Source organism: Crocodylus siamensis, chromosome 3, assembly GCF_052110815.1.
Source record: "Crocodylus siamensis isolate JL-2025a chromosome 3, ASM5211081v1, whole genome shotgun sequence".
Classification (NCBI taxonomy): domain Eukaryota; kingdom Metazoa; phylum Chordata; order Crocodylia; family Crocodylidae; genus Crocodylus; species Crocodylus siamensis.
In genome coordinates, this window is record NC_143397.1 from 175,537,663 (window position 1) to 175,563,256 (window position 25,594).

The 25,594-nt window shown below is 43.3% G+C and overlaps 1 protein-coding gene across 1 annotated transcript in view; it reads left to right on the forward strand.

Annotated features, from left to right (window-relative positions):
• Positions 1–25,594, forward strand: part of LAMA3 (laminin subunit alpha 3) — a 209,840-nt gene that overhangs the window by 43,841 nt on the left and 140,405 nt on the right. Inside the window, exons 5-10 of the mRNA XM_090039823.1 lie at positions 636–806; positions 8,407–8,504; positions 12,502–12,617; positions 19,265–19,383; positions 23,718–23,808; positions 24,641–24,772. Of these exons, the coding sequence (XP_089895949.1) occupies positions 636–806; positions 8,407–8,504; positions 12,502–12,617; positions 19,265–19,383; positions 23,718–23,808; positions 24,641–24,772 (727 nt within the window). The remainder of the gene's footprint in view (positions 1–635; positions 807–8,406; positions 8,505–12,501; positions 12,618–19,264; positions 19,384–23,717; positions 23,809–24,640; positions 24,773–25,594) is intronic.

Sequence of the window (25,594 nt, forward strand, 5' to 3'; positions counted from 1 at the left end):
TGCTGGGCTGCTGTAATCAGTTCCTTTTTCTTAAGAAGAGTGTGGAAGCACTTGATTTGGGTTAGTAGATAAACCTGCTTCCATATGTAAGGAATTCTAAAGCAACATAATGTACTTTCTTTGAAAAGATCATTAGCATACCACCAGGCATTGGACCTACTAACACTAATTTTTTCCAGAAATATTTATGTCTTAACCTAAAAATGTATGTCCTGAGTAGGGGCCAGCACTTCAAGTTCTGATGTGGGGAAAGCTCATACTGACATCATGGGCTCTTAGCAATGGAATTAATAACTGACTATGACTGATCTTTTCTGTAAAAGAGCATGTATCTCTTCAGTGGCTTGTGAAGTAAGCCATTCAAACAAAATGATTTAGTTTATATAAATGTATAATGTAGTTTATCATGTAATAAGTGTTCAATCATATCTTGGATCACTGAGAATTTATTTAAATATCCAAGTTTCAATATAGATATCACCAGAACATTTTTAATGGAACAATGTGACTGTTGTTGCTCTAGATATAATTAGACAAAATAGTAAATTTTTGGAGCGCCACAAATAATTTGGCTGTGGGCCCATTGCTAATAATGTTTGATGTATTCTGATGAAAAATATTTGGTGTTTTATCAGATTGTGGTGTCCTTGATAAATGGCCGTCCAGGAGCAAAAAACTTCACTTACTCTCCTACTCTTAGAGAATTTACCAAGGCAACAAACATCCGCTTGCATTTTCTTAGAACCAATACACTTCTTGGACACTTGATATCCAAAGCTCAACAAGACCCCACCGTTACCCGCAGAGTGAGTAGCTTTTTCACAGACAGATATTAAACAGCTGTCTTCAACGTGTTATAATGAATAAAATAACTTGAACTTTTCAGATTTGCACAACAGTAACCGCCAAAAACTGGTATGCTCATGCCAATGACTCTTTCCAGGTCTGCTTGTAAAAGAAAAGTAGCTGGAGTGAATCAGAATTGAGAGACACTGAAAAGGGCAGGGAAGATTTGCATATGATGGGGTTGCAGAGCAGGGCATTATGCAAAATGAAATGGGCTGTAGGGAGAAATATCTTTCTCCTTAAACCTGTAAGCATATTACAGCAGAAGATAACCTGGACTATACCAATACTATTTTAATCTGTTTTTCCTCTATTATTTATAGTAAAGAGGGGCTTCAAGGAAATCACTAGTAGGGAGTCTATGGGTCCACAGTCCTTTCTGAAGGAAAGGGAGTCAAGTGGGCTGCTTGTACATGCCATGGGGGTTTAATTCCGTTTAGTTCTCCCTAAATTGAAACAGTGGATTTTTAAAAACACCACTTCAATTTAGGGGGACTTAAACTGAACTGGGGCAAGAGGGCACAAAAGCCTCCATGGCTTACCAAAATCATTTGGGAACGTCTCCTAGCTAAAAGGGAGGTGCACACCCAATGAGAGGGAGGGGCCATCACCAGGGAGGATTATGCTCAGGGCAGCAGGGGAGCAGTCAGGAAGACCAAGGCGGAGATGGAACTGGGACTAGCTACCTGGATGAAGGACAACAAGTAGTCCTTTTTTTAATATATACGGGGCAGAAAGAAGGTACTAGGTAACGTGGGGCAAGACACGCTAGGAAATCTGGTCATCACACCAGATGACAAAGCTAATCTATTTAACAATTTCTTTGCCTCCATTTTCCTGAGCAGAGACCAGATCAGTCCCCCCACTGGGACCCCTGCAGACCCCAGGGGAGGTGCACCCAGGCCAAGGGGCAGTGAGGACCTAATCAGGGAACTTCTGGAGGGACTGGATGTGTTTAAATCAGCTGGTCCTGACGAGCTCCACCCCAGCGTGCTGAGGAAATTAGCAGAGGTCATTGCGGGACCTGTGGCATGGCTGTATGAGCACTCGTGGTGCTCTAGTGTGGTGCCAGAGGACTGGAAGAGGGGCAATGTGGTTCCCATCTTCAAAAAAGGGAGGAAGGAGGACCCAGGAAACTATAGGCCAGTTAGTCTTACCTCGATCCTGGGCAAGCTTTTTGAGAGAATTATCCTGGCGCATGTCCATGAGGCGCCAGCAGGGGAGGTTATGCTTTGGGGCAACCAACAAGGGTTCATTAGAGGCAGGTCCTGTCAGACCAACTTGGTGGCCTTCTATGGCTAGGTCACAAAATCCTTAGACGCAGGGGTAGCAGTGGACGTAGTCTTTCTGGACTTTCGGAAGGCCTTTGACACTGTCTCTCACCCCATTCTCATTACGAAACTGGGGGACTGTGGTGTTGACACCCACACAGTCAAATGTGTCTCCAACTGGCTGGAGGGCCGCACCCAAAGAGTGGTGGTGGCTGAGCCATTTTCGACCTGGAGGGTTGTGGGCAGTGGGGTTCCACAGGGCTTGGTCCTCAGGCCCGCGCTGTTCAACATCTTCTTCAGTGACTTGGACAAAGGAGGTAAAAAGCACCCTGTTCAAATTTGCTGATGACACTAAGATGTGGGGGGATGTGGGCACACTAGAAGGGAGGGACAGGCTGCAATCAGACCTGGACAGATTACAGGGGTGGGCAGATGAGAATAAGATGGGATTCAACATTGACAAGTGCAGGGTACTGCACCTGGGGAGGAAGAACCAGCAGCATACCTACAGGCTGGGGAACTCCCTTCTCGTCAGTGCAGAGACAGAAAAGGATTTTGGAATCACTGTTGATGCCAAGATGAACATGGGCTGGCAGTGTGGGGATGTAGTCAGGAAGGCCAACCGCACCTTATCATGCATCCACAGATGCATCCTGAGCCGGTCCAAGAAGGTGATCCTCCCCCTCTAGGTGACACTGGTCAGGCTGCAGTTGGAGTACTGCATCCAGTTCTGGGTGCCACACTTCAAGAGGGATGTGGACAACATGGAGAGGGTCCAGAGGAGGGCCACTCTCATGATCAGGGGGCAGCAGGGCAGGCCCTATGAGGACAGGCTATGGGACCTGAACCTGTTCAGCCTCCAGAAGAGAAGGCTGAGGGGGGATCTAGTGGCCTGTTACAAACTAGTCAGAGGGGACCAGCAGGCACTGGGGGAGTCCCTGTTCCCCCAAGCACTGGCAGGAGTGGCTAGAAATAAGTCACAAACTGGTAGAGGGTAGATTCAAACTAGATATCAGGAAGCGCTACTTTACTGTCAGGGCGGCTAGGATCTGCAACCAACTTGCAAGCAAAGTGGTGCTGGCTGCTACCCTGGGGGTCTTTAAGAGGAGGCTAGACAAACACCTTGCTGGGGTCGTTCGACCCCAATACTTTTTCCTGCCATGGCAGGGGGTCAGACTTGATGATCTGCTCAGGTCCCTGCCGACCCTACCAACTATGAAACCCTCATGGCATATACGTAAGGGTAGGGGCTCAATCATTACCTGCCTTTCTGATGGCGGGGTAGGGTGGGGTGGAGGACAGAAAGCTGAGGGTGGGCCGAGCAGTCTCTGAGCTGTGCGGGGACCTGGTGCTTTCTTCTGTGGCTGCAGGGAGGCTGGTGCTTCTCTCTGTGGTGACGGCTGCACCCCCCAGGCCGTACCCATCACTGGCACCCAGCCCAGCACCACAGCTGCAGAGGGAAGCACTAGACCCCCATGCAGCTCAGGCAGGCAGTCAGGCTCCAGGAGAAAAAAAAGATCAGGCTCTTTGCCACGTTTTTTTTCTTCAGTCGGCTTTGCTTGCATGAGCTGCAGCCAGGTCACACAGTGGCAGGAAATGTCTGTGAGGATGATGCATGGGGTGCTGGAAGCCTGCCAAGTCCCGGGCATGTCAGTTTCCAGTGCCCAGTGCACTGTTGCACTTTGTAAGGTAGCAAACTAAAACACCTCAAGGGTGTTTTATCTTGCTACGTTATGAAGTCATTAAAAGTGGAATATGTCGCTGACCATGCAAAAAGCAACACCATTAAAGTGGTGCAAAAGGGCATTTATAAAGGCCCATAGAGTTCTGCAGAGACACTGAACTGCCATTCCAGTGCATCAGCAACCCTCCATGGGTTAGGTGAGATTATAGGACTTTCTTGTAGGCCTTGGAAGAAAAAGCCTCTTCCATTTTTTGTGGGGAAACAAGGTACAACAGTTCAAAGGAATCTCTATGAATTACAATTCTCCTGGTTCCATGTGGTCATTATTTTTTTTTAATTTATTTATCTAAACTTATATTGCTGTAACATTTGGGGGATCAGCCCTCCTATCGGCTAAGGAACAGTATAAACTCTTTGTAGGCTTCTTCAGGAAAAAAATTAAACAATTCCAGCACACATTAAGTAAGCTTATTGACTTAAGTGCATCTGTAAGATTTTGCCTCAAGCTATTACTTATAGGCTAAAACAAATGGAGCACTTATGATATTTGGTGAGTAGCATAGCTTCAGCGTAAGAAGCTCCGTCTCATTAGCTAGTCATAGGACATATGATAGGTAAATGAAAGGTAATGTGTTTGGTTAAACAGCTGACACCAAGAGCCAACGTTTTCATCTCCAGTGCGCTCGATAGACAACAGTACTTCAGCATTGCGGTGAAAGGCCATTGTGATAAACTTGGCATGTGGATAAATTAAAATCAACCCAGACAGTAGAAGAACTGAGTGGGAGGGCAAGTGAGGCACAAACCCCAGGTGCCAACTATGAGGGGGTACCAGAATACCCTTCTCCCACTCCAATAGTCTTTACTATAGTGGGTGCAGCCCTGTGCTGCCCAGCCATGAGATCTGGGTAGGCACAACCACACATCTAGCAGTATATCTGGGGGATAGTTTCAGAGTTTCATAGTTGGTGGGGTTAGAAGGGACCTGAGCAGATCATCTAGTCCGACTCCCTGCCATGGTCAGAAAAGAACGCTGGGGTCAAATGACCCTGGCTAGGTGATTATCTAGCCTCCTTTTGAAGACCCCCAGGGTAGGAGTGAGCACCACTTCCCTTGGAAGTTGGTTCCAGATCCTAGTCACAATGATTGAATTAGTGCCTCCTGATATCTAGCCTGAACCTACTCTTGGTCAACTTTTGGCCATTATTCCTTGTTACTCCCAGTAGTGCTCGGGGGAACAGGGACTCTCCCATTGTCTGCTGGTCCCCCTTGACCAGTTTATAGATGGCCACCAAATCCCTGTTCAGCCTTCTCTTGTGGAGGCTGAAAAGGTTCAGGTCTCATAGCCTGTCCTCGTAGGGCCTGCCCTGCTGCCCCCTGATCATGCTAGTGGCCCTCCTCTGGACCCTCTCCATGTTGTCCACATCCCTCCTGAAGTGCGGCGCCCAGAACTGAACACAGTACTCCAACTGCAGCCTGACCAATGCCATATAGAGGGCGAGGATCAACTCCTTGGACCTGTTCATGATGCATCTGTGGATGCATGACAAGGTGCGGTTGGCCTTCCTGACTGTGTTCCCACACTGCCAGCCCATGTTCATCTTGGAATCTATAATGACTCCAAGATCCTCTTCTGCCTCTGTGCTGACAAGAAGGGAGTTCCCCAGCCTGTAGGTATGCTGCTTGTTCTCTCTCCCTAGATGCAGTACCCTGCACTTGTCAGTATTGAATCCCATCTTATTCTCATCTGCCCACCCCTGTAACTTGTCCGGATCCAATTGCAGCCTGTCCCTCCCTTCTAGCACGCCCATTTCACCCCACATCTTAGTGTCATCTGCGAATTTGAACAAGGTGCTTTTCACCCCCTCGTCCAAGTCGCTGATGAAGATGTTGAACAGTGCGGGCCCGAGGACTGAGCCCTGGAGGCCCCCCACTGTCCACATCCCTCCAGGTCAAAAATGGCCTGTCCACCACCACTCTCTGGGTGCAGCCCTCCAGCCAATTGGCAACCCATCTGACTGTGTAGGCATCGACACCACAATTTCCTAATTTTTTAATGAGAACGGGGTGAGAGACAGTGTCAAAGGCCTTCCGAAAGTCCAGAAAGATGATGTCCACTGCAACACCTGCATCCAAGGATTTTGTGACCTGGTCATAGAAAGCCACCGAGTTGGTCTGACAGGACCTGCCTCTAAGGAACCCATGTTGGTTGCCTTTAAGCATAACCTCCCTTGCTTGCCCCTTGCATATGTGCACCTGGATAATTTTCTCAAAGAGCTTCCCCAGGACCACGGTAAGACTAACAGGCCTATAATTTCCTGGGTCCTCCTTCCTCCCTTTTTTGAAAATGGGGACCACATTGGCCCTTTTCCAGTCCTCTGGCACCTCATGAGTGCTCGTGAAGCTGTGCCAGGGGTCCCACTATGACTTTGCTAATTCCCTCAGCACTCTGGGGCAAAGATCATCAGGACCTGCTGATTTGAATATGTCCAGTCCCACCAGAAGTTCCCTGACTAGGTCCTCTCTGACCCTGGGCCTGGCTGTGCCTCCCCTGGGACCATTGGGGAGCCCAGTGGGGGGGATGACCTGCTCATAAAGATGGAGGCAAAGAAATTGTTAAATAGATTAGCTTTGTCGTCTGGTGAGACCACCAGATTTCCAAGCATGTTCTGCAGAGGCCCCACATTACCCAGATAAGTGGGAAGAGTGAAATAATGCTTCCCCCTGCTCCCCACCTCAGTAAACCTTTGCTAGTGCAGACACAGCCCTGTACCCAATATCATATCTTGGGCCTAGGAGGAGCAAATGGCACCATGAGCAGGTCCTAAAGATCCTGCACCATGGGGCTGCTGCTGATGGAGCATATGCTGTTACAGCAGTAGTGACTACCTTCAGTATGTGGAGATCTAGGAGCAGGTAAGACTTCACTCCCCGACTTCTGTCACCTCCTGCCCCAGTTTCCAGTGGTCAGCATAGCCCCACTTCCCTGACCTACCACAGTCACAGCAGAAGCTTGCTTTAAACCCAGCTTTCTGCTCTATCCAAGTAATGCCCATGCTTCTTCAATTTATGAGCTGATTTCATAATGTTGGGAATTATCTTTACTATAGGCAATGATGTTTCTGAATTTTTACAGTTGGACATAGCACAGTCCTATACAATTTAATCCTCCAAATTAATACAGTTTAATCCTCCAAATGGCCTTCTGGAAAAACGTAGAAGTAAATACATTTGCTTACTATGGCATTAACACAATGTCACATACTGTTGGAGAAGGGGGCAGTAACCATTTTTAACTGTGACAAAGACAACCAGATCATACATTTTAAATGTGGAGAATGATAATAAACAGTCAGCACAATTAGACATGAATGCATATGTCCAAAAAGAGCCAGTCCAAAAAGTTAAAAAATAATATGGACCAGATTCTCCAGTCTGCTAAGGTCAATTTATCCCATCCACACAATGCAAAGTAGTCTTAAAACAGCTGGCGATGGCCAGCAGAGAAGTCTTCCTCTACAGGGAGGCGCTGTTCAGCCAATTCTCCTCCTGTCTGGAGAGGGAATGGACATTCTGTGGGTGGTGTGGGCAAGGGGAGTGGGCCTGGTGGAGGAAAACTCTGATATTCCTGACCTTCCATTGATGTAAGGTAGAACTGCCTCTCCAACTTGGCCAGGAGCCAAGTATTTGAGGGACACAAATTTGCAATTGGCTTTCTTCGGCACTCCCATCTACCAAGCAGAGCATGACTGGGGTGGGGAAACTACTCTTAAGTTTCTTAAACATACACACAGGTTACTATAAATAGTCAGTGAGTCACGCCAAATGATTAAATTTTATCTGCGGTAGATAGAGATGGTTGCAAGGTGTGGTGATAAGGTATGAAGTTTTCTCACTCTAGATCATTAGTTCACATCTAGGTCATGTCAGAAGTTATGGTAAGTCAGCTGGGGAGTCTCAGTTTGATTGCTTGAGGTCATATCATGTCATCATTACAACTGGTACCCTTGTTAGCATGTCAGAAAGGTCATCGTAGATGGGAATGGAGATTGAATTAGTAGCGTGGCCATTCCCAAGCACAAATATTGCTCACTGAGATGCACCTGACCTAGCTTTGAACTAGCTGATAGCAGTGGAGCTGTTACAGTACAGGCTTCACTACAAGCTCCACAAGGCTGCTTGGGGCTCTGGGTAAACATCATGCCTCTGCTGCTATTCCACTATCAGGGCTTGCATTAACTAGTTAAAAACTAACTCATGTAAGTCTACAGAGGCTATAGTTGCACGTTTATATTGCAGTGCAGAACTACTTCAAGATGCATGAGCAGGGCAACATGGGGAAAAACGAAGTACCCCTGTGTGTTGTTGCTGGTTAGTGGATAATACTTACCCAAGTAATAATTGGTTTGGTTTCAGTCTGATGGATCTGCTCTTTCAAAACAGATGTCAACAGGAGTTTGACCTTTGGCTAACTGAATTGGGACCTGTGTGAATACATGTGTTTAATAGTCTGATAATCAAACTTTAATGAGACAATAGTATCTTTCTGCTGTTATTATAATGCCCATCATACATGCATATATACTTCTCATTTTTGTTTCATAGTATTATTACAGCATAAAAGACATCAGTGTGGGTGGACGATGTGTTTGCTATGGTCATGCTGAAGTATGCGATGCGAAAAATGTTGAAAACTTGTATCAGTAAGTACTCTGAACAGCATACTTCTTTCACTGGCATTTTCAAAGTAACATTTTGGATTATAGTGAAATGCTGATCTCTTACACACTTTTCTTCATGTTATTTTTAAAGTGAAAGCTTGATAATGCATTTGGTGATATATTGAGTTGTATTGCATTTAAATAGGACAATAAATTACCTTTTTTTCCATGAGAATGAGGGAATTTTTTTGGTTACATTAAACCTGGTTGAGATAAGCATCAAACAACCAAAGACAATAGAGTTACTCTAGTTTAACAGCAGTAGAGCTGAAATCAAAGACGTTCCAGTACCTTGAAAGGTACCAATCAGAAAAGAATGCTCAGTGTCCTATTATCCTTATAGTTAGAGTGATGATATAATCTCTTAACTGAATTACTGATTATAATATCAAAGAAAAGCACGTCCATCTGTACCGTATTCTCAGTGTATTTCTGAGCAAGCAAAAAGCAAATACAAATACTTTTTTGCAGTCATTTGGAAATACATCTAGATGTTTGAGAAGTGTCTTCATTATTATCATAGATTTGAGTGATTAGAACACTTTAGAGGGAAGCTATTTTTGGGGGAATTAAAAGATTTGACAATAAAGACAGGCTTAGTAAATTATCCTTATCTACTTTTCTTTACAAATGTATGTTTCCTGTGGATTAACTTGAATAAAAGAGGTTTAGCAACACCAAGTATTCTATACTCACAAATAGTACTGCAGGAAAGATTCCTTGCTCTATGATACTTTTTGATCCTCAAAAATGTCTCTTTCCCCCAAAGTTAGATTTTACCCCCTGGGAGTCTGTCTGTCCCAGGAAAATGCTTCTGGAACCAGGTTCTTTAAAGCAGGGGTGGCCAACCTGGGGAACCTGTGCCACAAGTGGCATGGGCAACCTCTGTTTATCACATGGCAGATTGGGGAGGGAGCAGGCAATACAGTGATAGATCAAGGAGGGAGCAGAAAGCAGAGCAGTGGATTGATAAAGAGACAGGGATTAGAACGGCACTTGCAGAGGAGGCAGAGCTCAAGTTGTGGCATTCCTGCCAAAAAGGGTGGCCCTTACTGGTCTAAAGCACAGAGCCATAGTGAGGCACTTTGGTGCCTAGTTATGCAGAGTGCCCCCCTAGGTGCTACTATGTAATAGGGATGTCTGATGCTTCAGTCACTGTTTTGATTCAAAAGAGATTTGGCCCAATTCGGTGCCGAATCTATGAATCTGAATCAAACCAGGAGATCCACTGATCTCTCTGAATCAAATCAGAAGCCTCCAAATTGATTCAGAGAGATTCAGAGAGACTCGTTGATTCGGACACAGACACAGCTTTATATGTTTTTTCTACAAACCCCAAGGTACCAGGCAGTTTGTGAACGCTGAGATGCTGGGGTGGATGGAGTGTCCCATGGGAGTGTGTGTGTGTGTGTGTGGGGTGGTCCCCAATGCGCTCAGTGGTGGGCCTGGAAGTGGACCAGAAGCACTTCCGGTCCATTTTCAGGCCCACCCTAGAGCATGCGGGGGACCCTCCACACCCTAGCTCGGTGACTGGTGCCTCCTGGGTCTGGGGGGGGCACTCAGGGTCCCCCCACCCCATGGCTGATCACCAACCAGTTGCTGTGTGGGGAGGGTCATCCATTCCTGAGCATGCCGGGGGAGACCCCCACGCTCCTGTGGGATGCTCCATCTGCCCCACCATCTCAGCATTCATGACCTGTGCCTGGTACCTTGAGGTATGTAGAAAAAACATATAAAGCTGTGTCTATACCCAAATCACTGATTCTCTGAATCAGAATTGAATCTTTAGATTCGGATTTGGCCAAATCAAATCAGGATAGTGATCTGAATCAGTGAATCAAATCACTGTCCCCCAAATCGAGCTGAATACGAATCTGAATCAAATATAGCCCGCTTAGCACACCCCTACTATGTAACATTACTTCCATTTAATTTGGTACTATCTTATGTGAAGATAATGGGTGTCTGCCCACTGGCACTGCCCTTGCTACAGTGCTGCTAAAGCATACTTTTACCCTGTTTATAACACTGCTCCTCCTATTAATCAAGCATTTTGACAGGACCAAGGCATGTTCAACAAAATTCCATGATCAAGTGATGGATATTTTTGTATGTATTTTTATAAAGAAGGAATAAGAAGATAGGACCCTTTCAGTGATTATTTTGTCTTGTACAGATAATTTAACTAGTGAAAAAAATGAGTGCAAAGTGGGTGAAAATATTACCAAATCAGAATAATAATACAGGGAAGTGCCTAACATCTACATTCCTGTCTATGGCACATGGTCACATGTTGTTTCTGAAGTCCAGTTTCTTTCCGTTACTTAACATTCTCTAAAAGTTCTCACTCCTTTTTAATCAGGAAGACTTGCTGTTTGTGACAGCTTGAAAAAATACCTCTTTAAATTCCCTTATGTTATCAAAACACTTTAAAATGCAATCTCTGGGCATGGACAGAAGTAACTTTTTAACCCCTCAAAAGGAATGGAGAAGTTACCACTATGGGACATCAGCTGTCACCCTGTAACTATTACCTCTTGGTACTCTTATAGCAATTCCAAGAGCTAAATCGTTGCAAATTTAACCACGAATGAAAAGGCTGTACAGGTATTGCTGTAGAAGTGTGCAGCAGTAACAGTTACATAATACAGCTTACAGTCAATAGATTTTCTCTGCATAACTGAAAAATTCGGATGCAATTAATGCAGTTCAGCATTCTCTAGTATGTTGTACTCACTAGGTGTGTCTACATGAGATGCTTAATGTGCAGAAGACTAATTCTACTGCACATTAGTGCAGCGGGCAAAGCATGTACTAATGGGCTAATGTGCAGTAGCTTTAATTTAATGCACAGTAGAATCACAAACCCCCCCCCATTAATCTGTGTTAATGAGCAGTAGCACCAATTACTGCACATTAAGTTAGTACCTGTCATTACAGGTACTAAACTTTGTGCCGTAATTACAGCTCATTAATGAACATGTAGACGCGCCCAGTTTGAACTGATGTAAAAAGCCACACCAGGGTCAGAGCGACTATGAATCAAGTCCTCACAGTGTTAGGGCTCTGTTCTTCAAGCATGTACTGTAGTAACTTCAAAAAGACTATCTACTGTAGTGAGATCTAGGTAGTGAGATATAATCATGAGTATTTGCAATTTGTAAGTGAACCTTTTAGGAAAGTTATTTAATTAATCAAAATAAGCACAAAATATTTTTCTTTTGGTAGGTTGTTGTCTGTTGCTTTACTTTTTAATTATTTCTGATTTTCAATATTCCTTTTTGCATTATTTTATGAGAAATATGATGAAGCAATGATCTTAGATATACTACAGAGCTCTTATAAAAAGTAGTAAAAAATAATGGAAACTTTTCAGTGCAGAGTTTAATGGTGACATATGTTTGGACGTACTATTAACAGTGGTTTTCAAGTTGTGTTACACAGAACCCTGATGGTCTGTGATAGGTCATCAGGGATTTCGCAAAGAGATTAATGCAATAGTGGAACAGGCTGGGTCACCTGGCTCCACATCAGGTTACATGGCCCACAGAGCCAGTGGTAGGGGTTCTGCAGCAAATGAAATTATGTGAAAGGGTTTTGTGATTATAAGAAGCTTGAAAACCACTGCTGTAGAACTTTGAGTTTGAGCCTTGGGCTGTGACCTAAATTAAGATTTGTTTTCAATTATTGTCTTTTGAAGTATCAAATTTTTTAATTCAATCTTTATTAATTCTAAGTTAAAAAAGATCTTTTTATATAATTTGTGCTCATAGGTTCAAATTCATTTGGGTGAGGTAATCTACTGTGAAGTATGCTAGAAAAGTTGTGGAAGAATTTGGTGTTACATGTTGACCTCTTTACCCATGGAGTTCAGGTCCTGACATATTTCACATTAGGTGTAAATTTTGGATTGTGATAAAAGAAGAAAAATGTAGTTTACATCTTGTTTTGTTTAACTGAGAATTTATTTGCTCTCCAGGTTTCAGTGTCAATGCCAGCACAACACATGTGGGGAAACCTGCAATCGCTGCTGCCCGGGATATAATCAGAAACAGTGGCAACCTGCAACAGCTGACAGCACAAATGAATGTGAACGTGAGTAGCATAAAAAGGTGCTGCTTTAAAAGCCACAATCCCCGAAGAATTTAATGTATAAATGGAGCTTATCTACAGTGCAAGTGTGTTCATGCATTATAGCAAAGATGCTACAAGTTTAACACCTGTTTTATTTACTGTGAGCATTCTTCCAGTCTAATAGTATAGACTGAACAGTGCACTGAAATATTTTTTGTATTGTCCTCTTGGCCTTGTTAAACAATGACAATAATTATTACTTGAGCTACTGCAGGACATTAGGGTTCTTTTCCTTTGGGAATCTGGAATATAATACAGACCCTTATCTTCCTGAGGATTTTATGGTACTGCAGATGCCGATGGCATGCTGGCCAGGGCTGGGGTCCTCCTATGTAAGAGGGTGGGAGTAAAGTGTGCGGGCTAGGCAGGGTACAATTAATTGGTGGGTGCCAGTGGGCCAGATGAAATCACGTGGTGGGCCGGATTGAGCCCACAGGCCATATTTTGCCTGCCCCTGTCCTAATCACTCAGCTACTGGGGCTAAAACACAGGAAGGTTCTCCCCTCTCTCCCCTGACTTATACTTTAGTACACATGCATGTGCCTAGCTAGTGCATAACCTGATGTACATGCTTAATGCATACTTACACATTTCCATTGCAAGAGTAAGTGTAAAAAATGCCCAGTATGGAGCTAGAATAATATAAATTAGATGCACAAAGGGAAATAAAATTTTGGTCAAAGAGTGCAAATACTATCATCAACATTGGTACAGTTTTCTTGCTGTAAGACTCTGTGGCAGAAATACAAACCCATTAGCATCCAAATGAGGACCCAAGATGTCCTGGCTCTTGATTTTCTTCCAAAAGAATGAAACATCTGAAAGGCAGGAAGTGAGGACCCAGCTGATCATGCCCCTTAGAAGCACAACAGAACTTACGGAGGCAGGAAGGCTGCACCAGGACCTTACATAAGAGAACAGGTTGTCAGAAAGGGTGGCTGGTGCTGCTTTGAAGAGAACAACTCTTCAATCCCCCACGAAGGCATTTCCATGACTGTAGTATTGTTCTAAGTGAGTACATTGAAGATCCAGGAATCTTATGGGATGGGTCTCAAAATAAGAAAGCGTACCCCTTTCCCAAAAGAGGGATTTCCTTCTAATGCACCTGGTCTACAAGATGGGTCATGTAGCCAGTCAACAAGCAAACTTGTGGACCAGGGATTATGATCAGTTAGTGCACCTCAAGACAACCTCAATTGCGAGGCTTTTCTCCACAATTTAAAACAGAGTTTCCCTGACAAAACTCTGGCGTACCTCCTCTAGGGTACATAAGACATTATTGCATTCTTCATTAAGAGGGTATTTGAAGCTGTCTCTCTCTGACTTCTTACCATAATGTGCTAACCACCACAGATTAGGCAGTATCCAGACTCTTCTCCAACAATCCTTTTGAACCTGAATGACTGCCCCTTATATTTAATAGTCATTGAATAAAATGGATGGAGACTAGTGCAGAAGTGTCCACCCCACTGGAAGGAAGTGTCCAAGCTAAAACCTAGGGGCCCTGGGCAGCAGCCATCCCGCTGAGCCACATATTTTTTAGTTTGCACTGTTGTTTCTAGCCTCTGTATTTTTCTTGTCTGCCTAGTGGGCCAGCTTCAAATGGAGAGCTGGAAAATGCCTAAACTGCAGTGTGGTGGTTAGAGCAGCATGCTGGAAAGTCAGAGAAGCACATACTTACATCCCCTGAGTGAGGAGGACCTGGATCCCAGGTCTCCTGCTTCCTGAGGAAGGGCCCTAACCACTAAGTTTAGCTGCATTATTTTATGTAGCTGCACACCTGCCTGGCCAGCGCATAGCCTACAGTGCACACTCAATTTATGGATGCATGCTTACATGTACAAAGTGCAGGAGTAATACAATTTCCATCTGTCCATAAATGCCAAAAATTTCACTGATGTAGTTAGGAGCAGTTAGGAAACTGCCATTAAGGTGCACACATGAGAAATAGAATTCTGCCCTTTGTGTATTTCCCTATTTTGAGCAAACGTAAAAGATCCTCTTCTCCCATATCACTTTGGCAGGCCCAAATACAGGTGTTGTGATTGCAAATCCTGTAATTTAGGCACCCCTGTTCAAAAGTCAGGTGGATGTACATTTATATAATCAAAACAAGCTATAAAAAGGCTGTATTGAGGTGTCATTTTAATCAGAGTTCAGAGATGGCCTGCCAAGATTGCTACAGCAAGAAATCCAAACCAAAAAAGGTGATACAAACTTCTGATGAGAGTTGGACATGTTGGGACTCAGTTAATGAACAATATCTGAATTCCATTCTTTAAAGAGAGAGAAATAATCGAGGATCATAAATAATGTCAGTCTTTTAAAAGAATTAGTGAATAAATTATGATTCACAAGATTCCAAGCCAAAATGTGTTTAGCGTCTAACTACATCAGAAAAGGGGACTCTTACTGCCTGAAAGCTTATGCATGTTTTAAGTTATTAACTGAGGATAGTATTCCCCAGGTGCAGACAGCTTTCATTTCCAGTTTGTAGTGGGAGATTAGTGCACCCTTTCAGCGTTTCACAAAAACTCTATGTCTCTTTGTAGAAACTCTTGACACTTGTATTGAAAATGTCTGGGTCTATAGGAGACTGTGGGTACATTCCATAGCCCTCAGGTTATTTCATGGCTCCCCAGTATTGTACTTTAAAGCATGTAGTTGAAAGCTCCTAAAATTGTATTAGGGAGCACAAAGTTTGTTTATTCACTTGATTGTTAAAATGAATCAAAGCAGGTAACTTCACCGTTCTCACAGGTACACATTGATGGGCTATGGGTCCTAGATGTTTTGGGACATTAATAGCAATGAGACTTTTGGACTCTAGGTAATAGAAAATATTTGTTTCCGTGTCTGTTTCCTCTCACTTTGTTAGTTAGGTGGCTTAACAACAACCAAACCTCCTCTTATTTATATGCCATTTGTTCTGCTCCATCCCCATTTTTTTCTTGTTCATCTCCAGCCTTTTTGAGAACAGCACAGCCAATGACATCTTTTCCATTTTGGCAGTTCTTTGTGTCATGGCCTCTTGCACCTGAATCTTGTTTTCAGTGTCTTGACAAAACTCAGAAAAAAAGGTATAAGCCCTAAGTTTTTGAGCTTGCAAACTGAAGCTGTGGTTTTTGTCAGCCCTTCAAAGATATGGCCCATGGCTCCTCAGCCAGGTTTTGTAGTATCTAAAGGAAAAGCTTCTGGCTCCAGAGACCCTTAAGGTTCAAGAAGCTGGAGGAACGTTAGGATATGGAGGATGGTTCAGTTTCAGTGTATCACTTTCTTTGCTTAGACAAGCAGATAACAACATTTCATAAGAGAGGCTTCATTGTCATTCACTGTATAAAGTCCTGGAAACATTGGATATTTCAATGAAGAGGATGATGAGAAAAACTTTATTTTAAATAACTCAGGAAGATGATGATGGTCCCCTTTTTCCAGGTATGCATAAGTTGAAATACCTAGGGGTTTTAGATATTTTCCACTAGGATAATTCATGGCTTTTTTCTAGCCAAAAAAAGGAGCTTGTGGAAGCTATTGTGGCCTTAGCTTTAGTTTCTAGGCTTCTTTGCAAGGAATCTGTGCCTCTATGACTGACATTTCTTGGCTAAGAGAAAGGGAAGCATTTTCCCATGTATGAAACTGAACCTCTGGAATTCTCCAGGTAGGTTTGCGTGGAGAACTGAATTATCTGTATTTAAGCAGGTCACCTAACTCCACTCATATGTAAATAGAAAAGAGACCATCACAGTCTTTCTGAGTTATTTAAAACAATTTTTTTCTGGTCATTCTCTTCAGTGAAAAAATAACCAAATGGATCTAGGTGGGCTAATAAGGGGTGAAGAATAGGGACTTGACTAAGGCAAAAGTGGAGGCTGGCCTTTGGTTTGTTATATCTTTTTCCTGTTGTAGTAAGTATCTGCTCAGACTAAAGTCACAGTTACAGCTGTTTTCAAAGTGAAGGAAGAAGAGGACAAATCTTTAAATTGGGGTACTCAACCTGTGGCCTGCAGGTCAGATCTGAACCATGGAGCAGTGTCATCTGGCCCACGGGGCTTCCCAAGGGTCTGGAAATTTGGTAGTAGAGTAAGCAATTGCAGTGTTAATTGCTGCTCCCATGCTGCCAAATTTCCAGACCTTTGGGGAGCTCCATGGGTCAGATAACATGACCCTGCTTGTCAGATCAGGTTGGCAGAGGGCCAGATTGGCTGGTACATGGATCAGATTGGAGGTAGTGCATGGCTGGATCAGGTGACACAGATCCAGATTAGAATGATACGTGGCTGAATCGGGCAGCATAGGTACAGATTGGGGAGGGGGGCAGCTGGAGTGGGTGACTGGGGTCGGGATTGGGTAGCACATAGCAGGATCCAGTGGCACAGGTCTGGATTGGGGCAGCATGGGGCCAGATCAGGGCCATACGCAGCTGGATTGGGGTGACAGAGATCTGGGTCAGGCAGCATGCAGCTGGATCTGGCAGCACAGGTCTAGGTCAGGCCGGCACAGGTCTGGATTGGGAGTTGTGGGTCCGAATCAGCGTAGCACGTGACCAGATTGGGGCAACACAGGTGTGGACTGGAGCAGTACATGGCTGGATCTGCTAACACGATTTCAGATGAGGTAGCATGCAGCTGGACCCAGTGGCACAGGTCTGGATTGGGAGGTAGGGGGTCCAGATCAGGGTAGCATGTGGCTGGATTGGGGCAGCTGGGTCCGAATCAGGGTGGTATTTGGCCAAATCAGTCTGTGCAGGTCCAAACCAGAGCATGTTGGATCTGGCCCATGGACTGGTACAACATCACTGATCTGGCCTGCAGAGGCAAAAGGTTAGATACCACTGCTTTAGATGAATGGAGAAAATGGAGATAAGAGATAAGTGTTAGCTGATATTCTGCTAGATGGTCAGTTTAGGATGTGATGATAGGATAATGTTCACATTAAGTTTCACTGCTGTAACAGATCCAAAGGAGACAATTACAGAATATACAATTCTCTCCTGAATAGGTCCATCACCCCTTAGCCAAAATATTTTCAGGAACTATTCAATACTTTGCATCTCTGGCAAATAGGGCCAGAATTTTTTGTCCTGTTGTGGGAATTAGAATGTCATAGACTTTGCCAAAGGGAAAGTAATAAAAGGCTGTTAAACTTACCAACTTCAATAACCAGCTCTGTAATGCTGTTCAGGTTACAAAGGCAGATGTTTATACAAGGCTACAGCAGATCATATTCTGCCTCAGAATCTTTTAAACAAGTGAATAATTCTTGCTGCTCATGATAGTGTGTATTAGGCTGATGTTTGTGGCATAGAGAGGCAGCACATTTATTCTCGTGGTCCATGAAATATTGTCTCCTGCTCTTCTCTTCTGGTATCATGATGTTTGCTAGATGAACAGCAACTTCAGTCAAAAAGATAATAGTACACACTATTTCTAGAGTTAGTGTATATTCAAGACTGGTAGGAGCAAATGCAACTCCGTTGCTTTTTGAGTCAAACAAAGAGAGAGAGAGAGAGAGAGAGAAAACCAACAACCTGCCATGCACCTGAATATGATGCATCACAGCTGAGATATTAAACCAGTACAGAGGAAAGTTTCTACAGGTACTTTACTCATTTCTGGAATAATTGCATCTTTTGTTACATTATCACATAAATCTTCCAGCTGAAGTCACAGTGTTTGTCATCAGCAGGAGTAGAATGAACTCACAATGCTAGTCAATATGATAGTCTCTTTGATTAAACATTTCCATGTAAAGAACATATCCTAGGTAAGAGTAAAACTGTGTGTGCTGTATCATTGCTGTTAGAGCTGTGGGAGTTGCTCATTGTAAGCCTTGGTTCTTGTGTTCAGCTAATCCATAAGTACTTGTTCTCTAAATCAATGGTGCTCAACCTGTAGCCCATAGATCAGTTCCAGCCCATGCAGCTGTGTCATCTAGCTTGTGGGACTCCCCAGGGATCTGGAAATTTGGAAGCAAGGGAGCAGTGGTATCATTAATTATGCTCCCCTGATACCATTTTCTGGACCCATGGGGCACCCCATGGGCCGGATGACATGGCCCTGTATACCGTGATCACACCAGCACACTGTTGGGCCAGTGTGTGGGGTTGCTTAATGGCTGGACCTGGGTGCATTAGGTCAGGCCAGTGTACAACCAGATCTGGGCAAACAGGGTCTGATCACCATGCGGGTATATCGGGGCACATGTGACTGGGCTGATGTGCCAGTTTGCATCCTTGGACCAACTCCACATGCCAACCCCATACTAGATTCAGCCTGTGGACCAGCCCCACATCATTCATCTGGCCCAGAGGCCTGAATAGATTAAGCAGCCCTGTTCTACATTTTTGTAGGCTCTATGTTATACACTTAACTCACAAATACATAGTTTTGAGATGGGGACTACTGGTCATCTGTTGTCTCCCTCTGATGAGCACGGTAGCCTGGTAGGACAAGGGACCAAGTATTTAGAGACTCTCATGTTGGCCCTGATGTGAAAGAACCTGTGATCTGAAAATATCCTTATATCTAAGTTTGATCATGCTTTTTAATGTATATAAAATAAGGTTTTACATCAATATAATAAAAGCTGATGTGTTATTACTTTCCCAGCTTGCAGCTGTCACAGACATGCCACTGATTGTTACTATGATCCTGATGTTGATCGACACAAAGGAAGCTTAAACGTTTATGGGCAGTATGAAGGTGGAGGGGTCTGCATTAACTGCCAGGTAAAAAGGGGCTTTCATCAGTATAAATGAAGGAAAATAGGATGGTGGGCATAGAAGAATTACTATTCCAAAGGTGATCTTTTTGCAGGATCATTACAGTCAAATAATTGGTCATGCTCAAGACAATAAAGAAGAGTTAATAAAAGTAACTCATGTTGTTGAGGCCTAAAAAGCAATCACACAGTTATGACGATCCTGCTTTTAGAAGGATCCCACCACTACAGTCGTTTTGCTCCAATAATTAAAGCCATTTGAAAGAAGGAGGAGATCTGACACTGCAGGAGGAAAGGGAGTTGAGGGGAAGCACTTCCCCCTCGGGCTAAGCACTGGATAGAGGGAGCTCTCACTCTCCATTTGTTTGAAGAGGGAGCTACAGATCCCCTTTACTTTAACACCTGCATTTCTTTAAAAGATAAATGAGACAGTTGCCATGAATTCCACCAAGAATAAGATCAAGGGGGAATAAATTAGACATGATTAAAGTGAGACTGGGGCTTAGAAAACAGTTTCTAACCATCAGAGGAACGCAAGTCTAGAGTGGATTTCTAAACTAAGTACTGAGAGCAAGGAGAACTTAAATCATGTCAGTATGGAGATTAATAAGTTCATGGAAAGGATAGTATGGTACATGGTACAGTGTGGATGATTTTGGAGTCAGGTGCTTGCGTTGTAGGATTGAAACCCAAAGCAGGGGTGGCAAGAAGTGTGTTCAATATGTAGATAGCTCCTATAATAAGGTGTTGCCTAGTGGCATGGATCTTTGGTTTTGTTGCTGCTGCAAGCAGGACCTAAGCCAAAAAATTCAGTCTCAGGGGTGAAACATGGCTTTTCCACCCTGGGTGAGACTGACTGTTGGCAAGGTTTTTCACACGGGATTAGCAGATTTGCAATATTTTAGGGTTTTAAAGGCAAGCTTGTCTTTCAAAGGCAAGCTTTAGATTATAGCAAATTCTGTGGTTTGTTGGTGCAGGTTGGGTACTCACAAGGGCCTTTTCTAAACTGGGGGCCAAATTGACCTTATAGACACCTTCACTTAAGTGTCACAGCATGTAAAAGATAGGCACCTTCTATAGACCAGAGATCCGTATTGACAGGATTGTGCATCTAGGCTCCCTATCCAGTGAATTGGGAGATCAAGGGACTCCCAGTAAGACAATCCAGACTGTTGTAATGTTGAGCAGAGTGTTGAGTCGATAATAGAATGGGGCAAACTTCTGCTTTTTTTGTTTTCTCGAAGTTTAGGTATTTGTCTCAGGGCACCACAGTAGGCTCCCCAGCCATTTCTCAGGATCTACAGCATCAAGAGGGGAGGCAGCATCTCCAATTCCCTCCTGAATGGTGGTGGTAGTGCTCCACATTTGCCTTGTAGCTAAGTAAGAGAACTCTCGTACAGAAAGAAAGTTGTAGGTTTTAGTTCCTAATTACACTGAGCAGACTCAAACCTGCATCTCCCATGTTCTTGGAGAGCTGTCCATGTAGGTTATGCTCTGTAGAGGCAGGCATTCCCCTGGTCAGGGCAGGTGGGAGGTGTTATTTCTGATTTTTAGTTAATGACTGCCTAAGATTCTCACTAGGGTCTGTTTCCTTATTATGTCCCTCATTCAAGACAACTGATTGGTAATTTACACATTACAACTTCAGGTGCTCGGACTGCAATATAGCAATCAATTTAACTACTAATTGATTAGTAATTCAACTAAATTGAGCACAGGGTCAAGAAAATGATCTATAATGAACTCTGCCCTTTCTCCCATTTAATAAAGGGGGAATGTGAGCCTCTTACTGACAGGCCAACTCAGGCCAGTCACATCCTTAAGTAAATCAAAAGCCTTGAGGCTACCTTGCTGGCTCCCATGCTCAATTGGACTGTGTGCGTGCTCGTGCGCGTGTGTGTATGTAACAGCTGCTCACCACAGGGAGTCGGTCCACACCTGAGTACACAGCTTATTCTTACTGCAGAGCCTTGGGCTGGGCTGAATTGACAGGTGATACAAACCTGGAGTTAATAGCCCTCCACTGCAAAGGCTACTACTGAATGTTAACCAGTGGGGAAAGGAGACGGATGTCTGGTATCTTAGACAGCTTTTTCTTTTATCTGCTCAGTTATTCTTGGGGAAGATACAAGCATTAAACTGTTCAGATTGATTTGGAAGACAGTCTTCTCTTTGTTATTATCTGATACACATGCTGACAATCAGCTGAGCAGTTTGACACACAGGGAAAACAATTGTCACCCTACCCAGATTTTCATGAAATAGTTATATTATTGTTGATACATTATCACATTATTAATTAAATATTTATCTTTGCTGCCAACAAATAATGACAAGAAGAGGAAATGTTCAATACAGCTATATAAAATATATCCTGGGGTGGGTAAAATACAGCCTACGAGCTGTATCTGGCCTAGAATTGATCCTATCTGGGCCTCTGGCTACCTCTTAGAGCCCGAAGAGAAAGAGGTGCACCCCTTGCTACTCCACTCTGCTGAAGTCAGGGCTGGGCAGTGCAGCACATAGATTCTGCACCCCCCTCCATCCCATCCTCGGCCCTGCCTGGCTTTCTGTCGGTCCTGTGGCTGTGCGGTCCTGAAATTGTGGCTGCCGGCAGTTGGGTCTGCACAAGACGAGGTGTGATACGGCATGCTGAGTAGCTGTCCTGCCTGCCCACCTCAATGAGCTGCTGCTTCTGTGGCTCCTCTGGGAGGTAAGTCTGTGCTGGCTGTGGAGTTGAGGGGGCTTGGCCTGGGGCAGCAGCTCCTGACTTTCCCATTGTGGCGCAGCAGGTCATCGTGTGTGGTTGGGATGGCTGCTTGGTACCCTGCATTGTGTTCCATCTTGTGCAGGCCTGACTGCTGGTGGTAATGGTGCTGGGACTCGAAAGCACCAACAAAAAGCAGGTGGGGTCTGTGCTGCACAGCCTGGCCTGGCTCCAGCTGCGGCAGAGCAGAGTGGTGCAGGGCTCAGCCCACCCTCCTCAGGCTCCCTGTGGCAGATAGGATCAATTGCCATCTCCCCTCAACACCTCAGCAAAACTCATTAAGTGGCCTTCCAGCCCAAATAATTGCCTGCCCCTGATATATACACTTTTAATCTTATTGCTAAGTTAAAGTTGGATAGTGTACAAAAGTCAGTTAGGAGCAAGCAAAATTATCACTAAAGAGAAGAAAAGCTCTTTGTTTTCCACTGAATATGCGCTATGAGGAGCTTTGTTTTCCCAATATTCTAAGATTTGTCATATTGGTGCTTCCTATTAGTTATTTATTAATGAAAGAACATATTTTCTAATTTCTTTCAGGATATAAAGAGCAAAATTGACCTAAATCTATGAGGCTCAACAGTGGAGCTGATGTTGGTTGTCTGTAATTTGATTTTGTGGAAATTAAAGTGGGTTTAATGAATTAAGCATGAAATCTAATTATAGCATGTTTTTCATAGATTAGGCTCATGGATTTTCCTTTGCTTTTTCCATGTGTCATGGAAAAAGTGCTGGAAATGTATGCCTGAATGAAGAACTAATAGAAACTGAAGGATGACACAAGGATAGATATTGTTTCTTTCAAATCTGATAACAAAGCCCTATATATTCTGTTCTGTATATCTTTGTCAGGCAGTATATTACAGAGTTAGTTAAAAAGGGAGAACTGTACTTTTCATCTCAGCTTGTTACTTTACCCAGTACATTGCTTTAGAAGCAAAAAAAAAGAAGTCTGTAAGGGATTTTGTCTTCTAACACAGAAAATCTATTGCAATTCAGAAGTTGTGACATTTTCTGTGTTCATAGAAGATATTTAAACATTTAAAAGGCTGTCTCTGACTTGTAGAAGAGCATATTTTTGTGTTATTTCTTTTCTTCTAACGTGATCACATTTTGATTTAATATGAAACTCCTATTTTTATTAGAATACTGTATTCACAAAAATACACCTTTCAGTATTCTATATGGAAAAAGCCCTCATGGTGCAATTGTCTGAACTATGTAACGATAAGAAAAGATTATTAAAAAGGAGTTAAATAAACATCCAGTGGTAATCATGGTTAAAAATGGTATCTTTTTCCCTGATTTAAATTAACGTTTTGGCCAACTAGCCTTTTCTGTTGTAAAGTTAACTTTGATCTTGTTTATCTGACACTATCTTGGTTCTTAAAAATATCCACTATTTGGACAGTTAACAAAACCATTTTTGGGAGGCTTTTTTCTCAGGCTGATCATGACTGTTGTGGGGTTTAGGAAGAACCTAAAAAATCCACTTTTAGTTCCTTCTTGGCTTATATATTTTCCTGCTTGTTTTTCTTCCTCATTTCAATATTTTTCTCTTCCTGCATTCTGTACAGCATAACACAGCTGGTATTAACTGTGAGAAATGTGCGGAGGGTTACTATCGTCCTTATGGCATCCCAGTAGAAGCCCCTAATGGCTGCATACGTAAGTCTTTATTGATATTATATCACTGTGGGGTTTTCTGCCTTAATCAGGGCAAGGACTGGGTCTTTTTTTGGGAAAAAATTTCCAAAGTTCTCAATTAATTTAGGAGCCAAGTCAAATTGATTTTTTATGTAGTTTAGTTGCTTTAGAAAATGTTTATACAAAGCCTAAGGTATTTAGTATATTAAGTAAGTGCTGAGGAAGTGGAACTAAGCAGAGGAGAAGAACTGAATTGCGAGTAAGTTTGTAGCAGATGACAGAAGTGTCTGCCACTATGTAAACGCAAGAAGTGGGAGAAAGGTAAAGATAGTCTGTAATGTTAGCTGAAGCAGACCCATGGATGGTTTTAAAACAGCTAGGATAATTTTGCCTTGGAGTGACTAGAAAGCCAGCAGAGCTGACAGAGGGTAGGAGCAATGTACTTGCACTTTTTCACACATAGGAGAATGTGTCCTTCTGCCAGAATCTGGGGCCCTAAAAAGGTTAATTGCTTCAGACAGAGGCAGATAGATGAAGGTTGCAACCCATATGGAGAGGAAGTAGTGACTTCCAAAGAGCAGTAATTTTGAAGTAGTTAGGGAAGGCTTAGCTGCTGTGAATTAAGATATCTGTAAGTCTTTTAATAATGCTACTTTTTATGGCTGTTATAAAATATTTATATAACACTTTCAAGGTGTGAAGTAATATGTAATTGCTCATTTCTAATATTTATTTAAATAATGAGACACATGCAAGTACCATTGAAATTCCTGTATTAACAATGTTATATTGCTTTACCAAAAAATTAATCAAATCATTTCAAGAAAGTGTTTGACTGATGTTATTGACTTAGCTTGCAGTTGTAATCCAGAATATTCAACTGGCTGTGAGGAAGGATCTGGTCACTGTCATTGTAAACAAAATTATCGGGGAGAGAGCTGTGAACAGTGTGCTGAAGGATACTATGGTTTCCCATTGTGTGTCCGTAAGTGAGACACTCCTATCTTTGACAAGGTTCCTGTCATTTTAACGTGCATCTGAACAAGAAGTAAATATGCATTGTCCTGCACTTTCAAAGTATTTTAGTTCAAAAGCGCTCCACTGCCATTTTCTCAGCGCTGACACGCATTTCTCTATTTATACAAATGCCCCAAATGCTCAGCAATAAAACACATGCTAAGTGCCTAAATATCATAGCAAATTTACAACTTTTCATTGGAGGATACCTCCAACTGGTGTTAAGTAACATATGTTTAGCTCTGGTCAATCTTCTCTATGGTGGTAATACAAGTACAAGATTCCAGTGTGGTACAGAGCCTGGGACTGAAAATCTGCTGATTGTTGGTCCCAACTCAGGCACTGTACTGGGGCTGGTTCAGGACTGCCAACAGCAGAGAATCAGCTTGCCCCATGAATGCAGCGATAGGAGTGGCATCTTGTCCCAGATTTAGTTCTCCCTCCTCCCTTTACCAGTTCCAGAGATCTGGCTTGGCCTGGCATGGCAGTGGCAGGCACTTCTGGCCTAGGCAGTGTTGGGCATGCAATGGGGAGGATGTGGGGCTCCAGACATGGGGCATGCATGTTCTCACTTATAGATGTGCAAATTGTGGTGCCCAGTGCTGGGGTCTTTGTGTGTGATTGGAGGTGGGGGTTAACAAGTAAGCAAATAGATAGGTATTAATTATCATCATCTCCATTTTACAGAGAGGTTAAAAAGAGAAGGGAAACTTAGATTCAAATCTCAGCGTTTGAAATGTATTTAAGAAATGGATAGACAGTTTATTTGTAAGTTAAGAAGTCATGAATT